This window comes from Lathyrus oleraceus, chromosome 2 (assembly GCF_024323335.1).
Source record: "Lathyrus oleraceus cultivar Zhongwan6 chromosome 2, CAAS_Psat_ZW6_1.0, whole genome shotgun sequence".
In the NCBI taxonomy this organism is placed as follows: Eukaryota; Viridiplantae; Streptophyta; class Magnoliopsida; order Fabales; family Fabaceae; genus Lathyrus; species Lathyrus oleraceus.
Genome location: NC_066580.1, coordinates 101421190 through 101435298, shown reverse-complemented (window position 1 = coordinate 101435298; position 14109 = coordinate 101421190). Strand labels below are relative to the sequence as shown.

The following is a 14109-nucleotide window of genomic DNA, read 5'->3' as shown; positions in this document are numbered from 1 at the left end:
CTTCTTTATTCACGATCTGTGAGAATGTAGCATTTACATCCAAAGATATGAAAGTACTTCACAGTGGGTTTTCTGCCTTTCCATATTTCATACAAAGTGGAGGAGGTTCCTTTTCTCAAGGTGACTCTGTTGTGGACATAGCACGCGGTATTCATAGCTTCAGCCCAAAAGTGCATAGGGAGCTTCTTTGCATGAATCATAGCTCTGGCAGATTCTTGAATAGTTCTATTTTTCCTTTCAACTATCCCATTCTGCTGAGGAGTTATAGGGGAGGAGAACTCATGACTTATTCCTTCAGACGAGCAAAACTCATCAAACTTGGAATTCTTGAACTCCGTACCATGATCACTCCTAATTCGGACAACACAACTGTCCTTTTCCCTTTGGAGTCTGATGCAGGTCTTTGAAGACATCAAATGTATCTGAATTCTCTCTGATAAAGCTTATCCACGTGTATTTGGAATGGTCATCAACCACCACGTAAGCATACCTCTTCCCACCCAGACTTTCAACCTGCATAGGTCCCATTAAGTCCATGTGCAGCAGTTCTAGAACTCTGGAAGTTGTAGGATGTCCCAGCTTCGGATGTGACATCTTGGTTTGCTTGCCCACCTGGCATTCTCCACAGACTCTTCCTTCATCAATAAGCAGCTTTGGAATTCCTCTGACTGCTTCCTTGGATATGATCTTCTTCATTCCCCGTAAGTGGAGATGTCCAAGGCGTCTTGCCACAACTTCACCTCCTGTTCTTCCTTGGCTGAGGAGCATATTGTGGAGAAGTTAGAGACTTTAGGTTCCCACAGATAACAGTTATCTTTGGACCTAGATCCTCTCATAACTTCCTGATTGTCACCATTTGTCACAATACATAGCTCCTTAGTAAACTGAACATAGAACCCTTGATCACATAGCTGGCTTATGCTGATGAGGTTTGCAGTTAGTCCTCTTACTAACAGCACGTTATTCACTTTTGGAACTCCAGAGCAGTCCAACTTACCCACACCTTTTATTTTTCCTTTGGCACCATCACCAAAGGTTACATAGCTGGTAGTGTGAGGTTGAATATCCACCAATAGATTTTCCATACCAGTCATATGTCTTGAGCATCCACTGTCAAAATACCAGTCTTCTCTGGTAGAAGCCCTTAGAGCTGTGTGAGCTAACCTAGCATACCATTGTCGCTTCTTGATGGGGACATAGTGCTTATATGTCTTATGCTTAGGCCTGACATGAGGGGCTTAGTTAGGGTAACCATGAAGCCTGTAGCAGAAGGCTTTTATATGCCCAAGCCTACCACAGTGGTGACATCTCCATTTCTGGAATTTCCTCTTCTGATGATTATTCATCCTGGTTCCCCGATGTTGAGACTTTGGATGTGACCTCCACTTGAATTTCTGAACTTTAGCCTTGGGCATTTGAGTTCAGCTGAGGATTTTTTCACAAAGCCTAAACCAGATGTGGCTCCAGACTTCTGTCCCACCTTTAGGATCTCTTCCAAGGTGTCAGTTCCTTTATTCAACATTCTGATGGATTTAGTCATTTGATCCAGCTTGGAGGTCAGCATGATTATCTCACCATTTAGACCCTCTATGACCTTCAGATGCTTCTGTCTCTCATCTTCCAGCTCCTTGATGAGTTTCTTCTGCTTTTCTCCTTGTACACGCACTTCTGCACTGGTGACACATAGCTTCTTATAAGCTGCAACAAGTTCATCAAAGGTCAGTTCATCTGCACTTGAGTCATCATCAGTGGCACAAACACCTGTTAGTGCAGTGACATGTTTAGCAGATTCTCCTTCAGATTCACTTTCAGAATCTCCCTCAGACCATGTGATAGCTAGCCCCTTCTTTTGCATCTTGAGGTAAGTAGGGCATTCAGCTCTAATGTGTCCATACCCTTCACAACCATGACACTGGATTCCCTTGCCTTGGTTTACCTTTTCTTCAGAAGTTGATCTTTTCCTGATGTCAGAAGAGATGTTCTTGACATTAGGTCTACCCCTTTGATCAATCTTCTTTACGAACTTGTTGAATTGTCTCCCAAGCATGGCTATGGCTTCTGAGATGCTTTCATCAACTCCAGTATATCCTGCTTCTGACTCCTCTTCAGCATTGGATACAAAAGCTACGCTTTTGTTCTTCTTTTCAGCATTCTCACACAAGCCCATTTCAAAGGTTTGGAGAGAACCAATGAGCTCATCCACCTTCATATTGCAGATGTCTTGAGCCTCCTCTATGGATGTGACCTTCATAGCAAATCTCTTAGGCAAGGACCTGAGAATCTTTCTTACAAGTTTCTCTTCAGCCATTTTCTCACCTAGTCCACCAGAGGTGTTTGCAATTTCAAGAATATTCATGTGAAAGTCATGAATAGTCTCATCCTCTCTCATCCTCAGATTTTCAAACTTGGTGGTCAGCATCTGAAGTTTGGACATCTTCACCTTGGAAGTACCTTCATGGGTTATCTTGAGGGTATCCCAAACTTCCTTAGCTAGCTCACAGTGGTGCACCAGCCTAAAGATGTTCTTACTGATTCCATTGAACAATGCATTCAAGGCCTTAGAATTTCCAAGGGCTAATGCCTCTTGCTCCTTGTCCCACTCTTCTTCAGGAATTTGCACACTGACTCCATCTTCACTTGTCTTCGTTGGATGTTCCCATCCTTTGTTGATAGCTCTCCAGACTTTGCTATCTAGAGACCTTAAGAAGGCTATCATACGAGGCTTCCAGTCATCATAGTTGGAGCCATCCAACATGGGTGGTCTATTTGAGTGTCCTATATCCTTATCCATGGTACTAGAAAGTAACTTCCCTAGATCTCACCCAGAAATTAACAGGCAGGGTGCCTGCTCTGATACCAATTGAAATTCTAGTTACCAGACTTTAGATGTCACACGGGTTGTTATCACATCCAATTCTTCACAGACAAGAATTATGCAGAACTTAAAAGTAAATACAGTAAATAACACAAGTAATTGTTTACCCAGTTCAGTCCAACATGACCTACGTCTAGGGGCTACCAAGCCAGGGAGGAAATCCACTATTAGTAGTATTAATTCAAAGCTAAACTCACCCGTTTACAACTCTTCACTTAATCCCTACCCAATGCAATTTCAATCTTACACTAAGACCAGAGTTCCTACTCACTCCCCCTCAATCACCTCAGTGATTACTACCTGTCGCATCTCGAAAAATACGATTCCTCGCGATGGTCGCGGAAAAATTTAGTTCGAACAGAGTCGCCACCGAACTTTATTTATCCCAATGAAGGAATAGGAAAATATCGATAAAACCTTTAAGAAAAATAGAATAATGGTCGTCGCAACCGTATTCGGGTTCGGGAGTCGATTACGCGAGGGGAAGGTATTAGCACCCCTCACGTCCGTTGTACTCAACGGGAACCTTTTAGTCTAATTTGCTATTTGAATGTTAGTTAATGTTGTTTGTTTTCTTTGAGTAATTTAAAATTGATAATAAATATGGATGAAGACCTCAGGAGGGAAAAGGGGAGGTTTTTTATTAGTGTGCTCGCGAAGATACAGCAATCTCCTGCCTACGTATCCTTATGGTATAATAAGGAAATCAGAGCATTCGTAGTTCGGGCAACTACGGTTTCGGGTGTGTTTTAATTGGATGAACGACTGTGTAGGTCGGCGTTCTAACGGCTAAACGCTGGCATGTATACTCTCGGGGGAGGCTCTAGCACTGGTTTGTTATGCGCATTAGAAAGGATTAACAGTGTTCTTTTGGAAGGTTTTGGTCACGCGGGGTGACGAGTTGAATTGATGTGTTTGGGTTTGATTGGTTTCGATCGCTCGGGGGCGAGAAGTTAGGTTGATTTGTTAAGGTGTTTTGGAAGAACGACGAAAGATTGAGCAATGTGGTGTACACCAATCGTCCAATTCTTTCGAGGAGTAATAAGGCGTTCGCCTTCTAGTCCCTTTTCGTTCGAATTATTTATCGAAAGTTTGTTTGCGGATGTTGAATATGCACGGTAGTGTGGCGTACGCCCCCTACTTGCTTATTCAAGGAGTAATGAGGCGTGCGCCTCCTATTCCCTTATCCAAGTTTATTTAGCGTATTTTAATCGGAAGTCGATAATTTGTGCAATATGGCGTACGCCAATCATTCAAATAATCGAGAGATGGCGAGGCGTACGCCTCTCATCTTTTATCATCCGAGGTTTAAATTGTAAAAGATATGTCTTGAGATGTCGCATTGGATTTGTGAAAATAGTTTGTATTTGAATTGGTAGGTTTTGATTTGATGACGAAGATTCGAGCAATGTGGCGTACGCCAATTATTCGAATAATCGAAAGATAGCGAGGCGTACGCCTCCTATCCTCTTTTCATCTGAAATATGGAATTACAAGGATTTGGAATTTGTAGAAATGTTTTGAAATATTATGATTTGAAGTGTTAATCGGATGACAAGAACTTGCGCAATATGGCGTACGCCAATTATTCAAGTGCTTGAGAAATAGTGAAGCGTACGCTTCCTATCTCCTTTTCGACCCAAGTTTATGTTTGAAAGAGAAAATTCTTTTGAAATTGAATGGTTTGAAAATTGATTTGAGTTTAGAAATTATATTAATTTGAAAATTTGATTTGAAATTGTATGATTATTAGGGTTCAATCGGGTGACAAGAACTCACGCAATATGGCGTGCGCCAATTGTTCAAGTGCTTGAGAAATAGTGAAGCGTACGCTTCCTATCTCCTTTTCATCCCAAATTTATTTTAAAAGCGAAAATTCTTTAGAAGTTATATTTGATTTGAAAAATGATTTGAAATTGTGTGAATTAAGTTTAATCGGGTGACAAGAACTCGCGCAATATGGCGTACGCCAATTATTCGAGTACTTGAGAAATAATGAAGCGTACGCTTCCTATCTCCTTTTCATCCCAAGTTTATGTTCAAGAGAAAAAACTTTTGAAGTTGGATGGTTTGAAAAAATGATTTGAATTTGTGCTTATGAAGGAAATGAATTTTGTTTTAGTGTATTATTTCATCTACTCGATTAATCAATAACCAAGTAGGTTTCATTGTAAGAAAGCCCAAGAGTAAGCTATGTGAGGTAGATGGCGATGCTAAGAGCAATCGACTTACAAGGGTGTATTTTGAAAATGGGCTCGATATTTAGATCGAGAATTGTGATTTGTGTTTTTTGAAATTGGTTTGTGTTGGATGATGAATTGAAATTGAAATAAAATTGGAAATGGTTTACAAAATGATGATGACATGAAATAATTTTGTTTGAAATAATGTGAAGTTTATGATTGGAAGTAGTTAATCAAATTCCTTTTTAACAAAATTAATTTATTAAAATTTTATTAAATTAATTAATTAAATTAATTAAAATTAATTATCAAAATTATTTAATTAAATTAAATAATTAAGTTAATTAAAATCGATTAATAAAAATTAAACTAATTAAAGATTTTAATCAATTAATTAAGTTCAAAGAGAAGAAAAGACACATGGGTATTAACGATGATTTAATCGGTGTATGACGATGAATTATGAATATGAGCACGGAACCGATTTGAGCGAGATAACAATTATTGATATTATTCGCAAAATCATAACTCGGTGATATATCATATTATTGATTTATGGAATTTGGTGGAATGTCGGCATGGGATTGCTGAATCCATTTAATTAGTCGGGTTTAAAAGATGGATAACAAACATAAAAATTTCTTAATGGGCCTAATGCTAAAAAAACCAAATATTGATATCTAAACTTAACAAATTACAGACCCAGATTTTAAAATAGAATATGCAAGGAAACAACCCCTTTTTTACAATCCAGCAAACATACACATACTACCCCGGTCATGATAAAGCATAATAACAGAAATAACACTTATACCACAAACTTCATAATCTCAATCAAATGGAAAATCGAAATCGAAACATCACCCAATCATGCGTTCACTCATATGTTGCATTCACAAATCTAACATGAATAAAAATGATTCCTAGTTTTAAAAAATCCAACCTAGTCTCATGAAACAAAATCGAAATGAATTAAAACTCATAATATCGAAAGCACATCCTGTAATCATATGGAAATAATCATAAACATCCTAACAGTGGACATACTCTCATAGAAAGGAAATCAATCAGAACCTCAAACCAGTTCGCGACCAGATGAATTATCAAACACCAAAATACATTTAATATACTCATATCGAAATGCAGCAGAATAAACCAACCATTAAAACCGAATCAAGAGATGAAGTTCAAAGGAAAATCCAACCGTATCTACAGCGTCAGCTCGCCCTTTTCTTAGGAACCGATGACCCCGAATCGTGCTTAAACTTTGGCTCTGTGTTCAACTCCGCTTCAGCTCTAATCTGAATCACGAATCTCGTCGGTATGGTTGCCGGTTCGTGTCGTCAATCTGCGTTTTAACCAAGAACCGAATGGAACCCTTCGATACCACAATCAACCAAAATCCAATTCCAATTGAAACAAGCGCATAACCTGCATAAAAAAAAACAGACAAATCCGACATAAAGCAGCACAAGCTTCACATATTTGGAAGCGGAAAAACAGAGTTTGATTCGAAAATGTGAATTTTGATACGGTAGCGGCGGAAATAGAGGGTTATTGGTGGGAGATTGGTCGTTTGAGGAGCGATTGGGTGATGGTGGAAACGGGGGAAGAACCGGCGAATGAAGGGGATTTGTGACGGCGGTGATTGAAGAAGATGGAAGGTTCGAAGAAGGTGATGAACGAGAGTGACGGCTAGGGTTTTTGAAGTGGAGTGAAGGATTTGTGAGAGAGAGATGTGAGTGAGAGCGGCGGCGGTAGGGTTTTTTGTGTGAGCTGAGAGTGAATGGGGGAATTGTGAGAGAGAGATGTCGAGAGTGAGAGGTGTCAAGAGGGTGATATTGAAAGTAGTTTTAGAGAGTGAGTTGTGAGGTGATAAAATGAGGGAGTCCGCTACTGAGTGGATGAAAGAGAGGTATTTGAAAGATTCTGAGAGATTTTTTTTTTGTGAGAGAATGTGAGGTGCGTGTGAAGTTGTTGTGAGTGGAGAGTGAGTGGAGAGAGACGTTGCAGACCGGTGGGAGTGGATCTCCTTTGGATTCCTCTTTTTTATTATTTTGTTTTTTTGTGTAAGAAGGGAATCCAATGCACACAATTTTTTTATAATTATTATTTGCTTAAATAATAAATCATAAAAAATTAACTAATATTTAATTTAAACACAATCTAATTATTTTAATTAAATATCTAAACAAAAAATAATGACCCATTAAAAATAGAAATCGAGTACAAATTTGTTCAAAAAAATTGAACTGGTCATACTAAAATTGTCAGGACAAAATATACTTATTAAAAAATACAGTCTTTCCTCAAATTTTAACGATTCAACCGATTTGTCTGTATTCTCAAATAAATTCATTTTGACTGACATTTTAGGTATTATTCATGATGCAATGTATGCAATGGTATGTATATGATGCAAAAATAAAAATGAAATTAATTCTGTGAAAATTTAAATATGCCCGGACAAAATTGGGGTATGACACTACCTTTAATCAATATTAAAGACAATTTTGAAGTCACACTTCAAACAACTCTTGATTGTGCTTAACAGCTTTAATCAAGATACACAACACTCACGCTTAAAAGCTTTGAGCGACACAACACTTACAACTCAATGATCACCTTATGCCAATGCAATCATCTACGTGATAATGGCTTGGCTTACAAGATATGTCTAATACAAGACTCACAAAAATACAGCAGTGAAGTATGATGGACACACTAAATCTTCAAGCCTCAAAATCCCCAGTTCTGAATGAAGGAACGACTTCCTTTTATATTGCAGTACTTGGGCCTTTGCACTTGTATTCTCTTGAATTTAAGGTCACGCGAGTTCCACTAAATTCCACATCTAGGTTACTAACAAATAGGCTATTTGTTAGGTTCATTAAATGTAGCTTTGTTGTTGATTTCCTGGATTTTCTCTCAGCTGTTGAATCCCTGAAGAATAGCCTGAGAAAAAGATGAAACAGAAAACTAAACAACCTACAATATACCATATGCTGTCAGGAATGAATGTCACAACATTCAGCTTGACATCAAGGACCATATGCTAAGTCTGTTTTTCCTGAAAACAGAGTGTACAAAATTTGCTGAACTGTACAGGACCAAACTATCCATTCTACAGTAACAACTTACATTAATAAATGTCAAAACATCCAATTTGACATTTACACATTTAGCCTTAAGTCAGTTCTGTTTTCCTCTTGAAGAACAGACTAAGAAACATACTGAAGTGTAGCAGAACACCACTCTGTCTATTGTTCAGTATATGCTGTCAATGATGAATGTCATAACATCCAGTTTGATATTCAGACAGTAGGCCTTATGCCAGGTCTGGTATTTCCTTGATAACCAGACTGGAAATAAATACTGTGTTCTAACAGAACACCAAATGTTCTATTCCTCAGTATCTGCTGACAGGGATGAATGTCACCACATCCAATTTGGCATTCAACAAATCCTGTATTAGCTAATCCTGCAGTAAACTACTCACGTATGTCATGACATTAGTCAAGACATCAGAGTACAGTTAGATATTCTAACCTACAATGCAGTTACACAAACACCTTCACACCATGTCATGACATCAGTCATGACATTAGAATCCAGCTAGTGTTTTACCATACAATGCAGCCAATTAAACACCTACATATTTAATTTTTGTTTTTGTTTTTGTTTCAGTTTCACTTTTTGTTTTTACTTTTATAAAAATTATGCAAGTCAAAGTTACTAGGAGAATCACAAGACAAATGCTATCCAGACCCCTCAAAGCCAAAAGACAAGAGAAGCCCAAACCAAAGGACCAAAATCTGGCCCAGCCAGATTTTGCCTTGTGGCACCCGCCATAGGATCTTTGGCGCCCGCCACAGCGCCTATAAATGGTCGGGGCAGAACCCCTTTCTTCACCATTTTTGCAACTTACAACCTCCCAAACCCATTTTTTCACCTTGGAAAAACATCCTTGAACCCACAAAAAGCTCATACTTTTCTAACCACCACACCACACAAATCAGTATTCCACTTTCCATTTTTGATTTCATCCGTCGAATTTTATAAAAATCCAACCTTTTCACAAACCACTTCATCTTCTTCATCACTTTTCAAGAGCATTCAAATGGAGCTTAATGGATTCATTCTTCGAGGAGGGAAACCGGGGGATCGACAAAGAAAAATTATTGAACGGTTGCAAAATTGGGAAATCCTCCGACAAGGTATGTTAACGAAGACTGTCTCTACACTTTAGGTATCTATCATAACATATTTTATTTATTAGATAATTTAGGTTTGCATAATTTCTTTTCCAATAAAGAACCTACCTATGAGCGGTTGACAATTGAATTTTTGAGTTCCTTAATTTATATTGTCAACCCTAACATTGCTAGCACAGTTGGTACTGTCAAATTTAGAATGTTTGCTGTTGAATACCAATTCAGTACCGAAGAACTAGCCATCTTGTTAGGAATCCCTCATGGGGACGGTACTATTTGTGAGGCCCATTTGGATTCCGAATGGTCTGTTGAGGTATTTTCCTTCTGTGAGGGTTTATCAAACACTTCCATAAACTCTTTTGAAGGAGTTCTTGCCTCAACTATCCATAACCCGGCCATCAGAGTTTTTAGATATCTGTTGGCATGCACTAAATTTGGCCGGGAGAATCCAAATAAGGTTAATGCTAGAGAGCTTCTATTATTACAAGGAAGTCTCACAAATAGACGTATTAATTCGGTCCCATTCATGCTTGCTCAAATGATTTTAACTGTGAATAAAGCGGGACCGATTTCTTTTGGTGGATTGATTACATCTATTGCTCGGGCACTTAACCTGAAAGATGAGATGGCTACCCTAGACCCCTTACCTCCTCGCACAATTAACCTAAAATTTCTGAGAGACATGAAATTGTGCCGCTCGAGGAGAGAAGGAGGCTATGTGCTTATGGTTCATGGTTTAGCCATCCCATCTGTTGTATTACCGTGCACTAGACGTACAGATGTACGAGATGAAAGGAATTGGACCTACGATTTAGACGCTCCACCTGTTTTAGGTCCTCTTCCTCCTAACATTCCTGATGAGGCGGGACATGACACTAATGATGAATATGATCGTAGAGAGAGATCTCCCGTACCACATGTGTCCCCCCATCATCCTTCACCACCACACACTGCACCATCTTCTTCTTCTACAGGTACCACTCCTGGCTTCTATATTACAAAGGAGATGTGGCGTGACCACATGGCTAGAGAGCAAAGGCGTGACGACCTACTATCTACCATCCAGCAACAAATGACGGATAACATTAACTTCATGCGAGAATCGCACTGGAGGACAGACAGGTCCTATGACACTGTTCTACAGTCTCTGCAAACGATCACAGATACACAATCCCGTCAACAAAACTACCACCATAGACACATGGCTCTAATTGAAGCCACTCAAGGTTCCATTATAGGTAACCTTCGAGAGGTGAGGACCGCTGACACTATTCTACAGTTTCTTTATTTTCCTTTATCGCTTTTTCTTTGCTGTTTTTAGATAGTTTATTTCCTTGTAGTTGTTTATTTTGCTTTTTAGTATAATGCATGAGTCTGACGAGTCACCAAATACAGTAGATCTTTAGCCCCACCGGAAAAAAAAATTGCAAAAGAAAATAGTGTTATTCCGAAAGTTTTCAGGTTTTAAGGACATGTTTTGAGTAAGGATACGGTGACTTGGGAGAACTTTGCGAAACATCAGTATCTGTTTTAGCACCATATGTAAGAACAAAAATAGTTCTACAAATAGATTCCAGGATTTTGATGATAACAAAGGATGAAACCATAAATAGCACTATAACGAAAAGTTCTAAAATGTGCAGGATTCTAAACAAGAAGAAAGGAATCTGATGACGTCATCAGATACAGAATCCAATCATATACAAATTTCCAGAAGATCAGAAGCATCTGAAGTGGAAACGCGCTCTAGAAGTTCTGAAGTCAAAGCAACCGCGGATCAGAATATCAGAAGCATCTGAAGAAGAAGCGCGCTCTAGAAGTTCTGACTCTGAGCAACGGGATATCAGACTATCAGAAGCTCTAAAGTCACCTCTCTAAGAATCTCGGATTAACAGAGCAACTCAGACTCTAATAATGGATTTCCTTATTCAGAATGAGTAACGGCAACTTCAAATCCAAGTGGAAAGAATCTATTATTGGAAAGAAGTTATTCAGGGAGACAAAGTTGTTTTGGCAAGAAACAACAGAAGTTATGGCATTAATTCCTAATCAAGACTACATTATCTGCCATCAAGTTCAACGGTCCTTTCACCTCTATATAAAGGACAGCAAACAACATTGAGAGACACCGAACGCACATAAACTTTTTCCTCTCTCTCTCAATCTTTCACGAAGCTCTTGCTTAGAATGTGAAACATTCTTTTGTTCTTACTGTTGTAATATTTGCTTTATCCTAGAAGCACTCTAGATTATAAAGTCTTTTTTTATCTATTGCTTTATTTCCTCAAGTGAATCTGCGCAGTCTGTATACTTGAGAGTACTAAGAGATCCTTCTCTTAGACGTTGGTTGTAAACAATCTTTCAAGATTAGTGGATTAAGTCCGTGTTGAAGGCGAAATCACCTTGGCCGGGTGGACTGGAGTAGCTTTGTGTTATAAGCGAACCAGTATAAATTCCTTGTGTGGTCTTTGTTTGAAAAAGCGCTTATTTTCCAAAATAATTCAAACCCCCATTTCTTGTTTTTCTCACCTTCAATTGGTATCAGAGCTTCGGCTCTGTTATTGATTTTCTAATCAAACACTTAATAGTGTAGAGAGATCCAGAATGAGAAAAACCATGGCCCACACAAATGAAAGAGACAGTTACAATGCTAAGCCTCCTGTCTTTGATGAGAAAAATTCGACTACTGGAAAGATAGGATTGAGAGCTTCTTTCTAGGCTATGATGCTGATCTCTGGGACATTGTCACAGATGGATACAAACCTCCTGTCACAGAGGATGGAGTTGAAGTTCCCAGAAGTAAGATGTCAGATGATCAGAAGCGTGTTTTCAAAAATCATCACAAGGCCAGAACCATACTTCTCAATGCTATATCTTACAACGAGTATGAAAAGATCACCAACAGAGAAACAACCAAGGACATACTTGACTCTCTGAGGATGACTCATGAAGGAAACTCTCAAGTCAAAGAGACAAAGGCTCTGGCGCTTATCCAGAAATATGAAGCTTTCAAAATGGAGGATGACGAAGCCATAGAGGTAATGTTCTCTAGATTCCAAACTCTTATTGCAGGTCTCAAAGTTCTAGACAAAGGGTACACAACTGCAGACCACGTCAAAAAGATAGTCAGAAGCTTGCCAAAGAAGTGGAGACCCATGGTCACTGCTCTGAAGTTGTCTAAGGATTTGAACAATATCAGCCTTGAAGAGCTTGTCAGTTCCCTCATAAGCCATGAGATAGAACTAGAGGAAGATGAGCCTCAGAAGAAGAACAAGTCTGTAGCATTAAAGTCCAGATCTGAAAGACGCAAATCTGACAGAACCAAAGCATTCCAGGCCGAAACAGAAGATGCTGATGACTCTGAACCGGAAGATTCTGATGATGAAGAAGAATTGTCCCTCCTAACCAGAAGAGTTAAACAACTCTGGAAAAAGAGGAACAACAACTTCAGAAGACCAAGACCCAGAGGGGATCGATCAGAATCAACCTCAAAAGGTAAAACTAACAAAGATATTACTTGTTATGAATGTAAAGAAACAGGTCACTACAGAAATGAATGCCCCAAGCTAAAGAAAGACATTTCCAGAAAAGAAAGTTTCAAGAAAAATACCTTCAGGACAAAGAAAGGATTAATGGCTACCTGGGATGATAGCGAATCTGACTCATCAGAATCTGACTCTGATGAACAGGCCAATGTGGCATTCATGGCTACCACATCCAGGAACAGTTCAGATGAAAAATCTGAAGAGGTATTTTCTGAACTCTCTCGATCTGATCTAGAATCATGCTTGTCAGAAACTCTTAGCTCATATCAGAAATTAAAACGAAAGTTTTAAGATATAAAAGGTTGTCTTAAAGAAACATTTGAAGAATGTGGCAAACTTGAGATGACAATTCTAAAACGAGAAGATGAAATCAGATCTTTAACATTACAAAGAGATGCAGCAAATAAAAATCGTTTAGAACTGGAAGAAGCGTTATCTCAAGCTCCACAGACTTCAATTACGATAATTTATAAATATGAAGAAGCCTTTCAATAATTTCTGAAAAATGGGATAGGAAGGAGTGTAATGGCATCCATGATTTATGGAGTCAGTCAGAATAATAGAAAAGGAATTGGGTATGATCCTAAGGAAGATAAAACTTCTACTGGTGATCAACTTAAATCTCCATTTTCATATCACTATACACACACACAAGAACAAGAATTTGAAAATGCTAGAAAACCCAAAGTTATAAGAAACTCTGGGAAAACTAATCAGAAAGGACCCAAGAGACTCTGGGTACCAAAAGATAAGATTGTTTATGTTGCAGATATCCTATGCAGCAAAGTTTAAACACCAGTCATGGTACCTGGACTCTGGAGGCTCGCGACACATGACGGGAAGAAAGTCTATGTTCCAAAGCCTGGAACTTAAAGACGCTGGATTCGTAGGCTTCAGAGGAGATCAGAAAGGAAGGATCAGAGGCTCCGGAACTATTGGTAATGGTACTCTTCCCTCTATATCTGATGTCCTTTACGTAGAAGGATTAATGCATAATTTGTTATCCATAAGTCAATTAAGTGATAACGGTTATGATGTAATCTTTAATCAAAAAACATGTAAAGCCATAAATCAAAACAATGGTTCTGTCCTATTCACAGGCAAGAGGAAAAACAATATTTATAAAATTAATCTTTCTGATTTAAAAGAACAAAATGTAAAATGTCTGATGTCTGTTCCCGAAGAGCAATGGGTATGGCATAGACGCTTGGGCCACATTAGCATGAGAAAACTATCTCAGCTAAATAAACTCGAGTTAGTCAGAGGTGTACCTAAACTGAAGTTCTCTTCAG

General features: G+C 38.6%; 1 protein-coding gene across 1 annotated transcript in view; it reads left to right on the top strand.

Moving 5' to 3' along the window:
• LOC127122094 (uncharacterized) overlaps positions 1–6363 on the top strand; it is a 92942-nt gene extending 86579 nt beyond the window's left edge. The window contains exon 2 of the mRNA XM_051052499.1: positions 6205–6363. Coding sequence (XP_050908456.1) covers positions 6205–6363 — 159 coding nt within the window. The remainder of the gene's footprint in view (positions 1–6204) is intronic.
• Positions 6364–14109: the final 7746 nt, after the last annotated feature.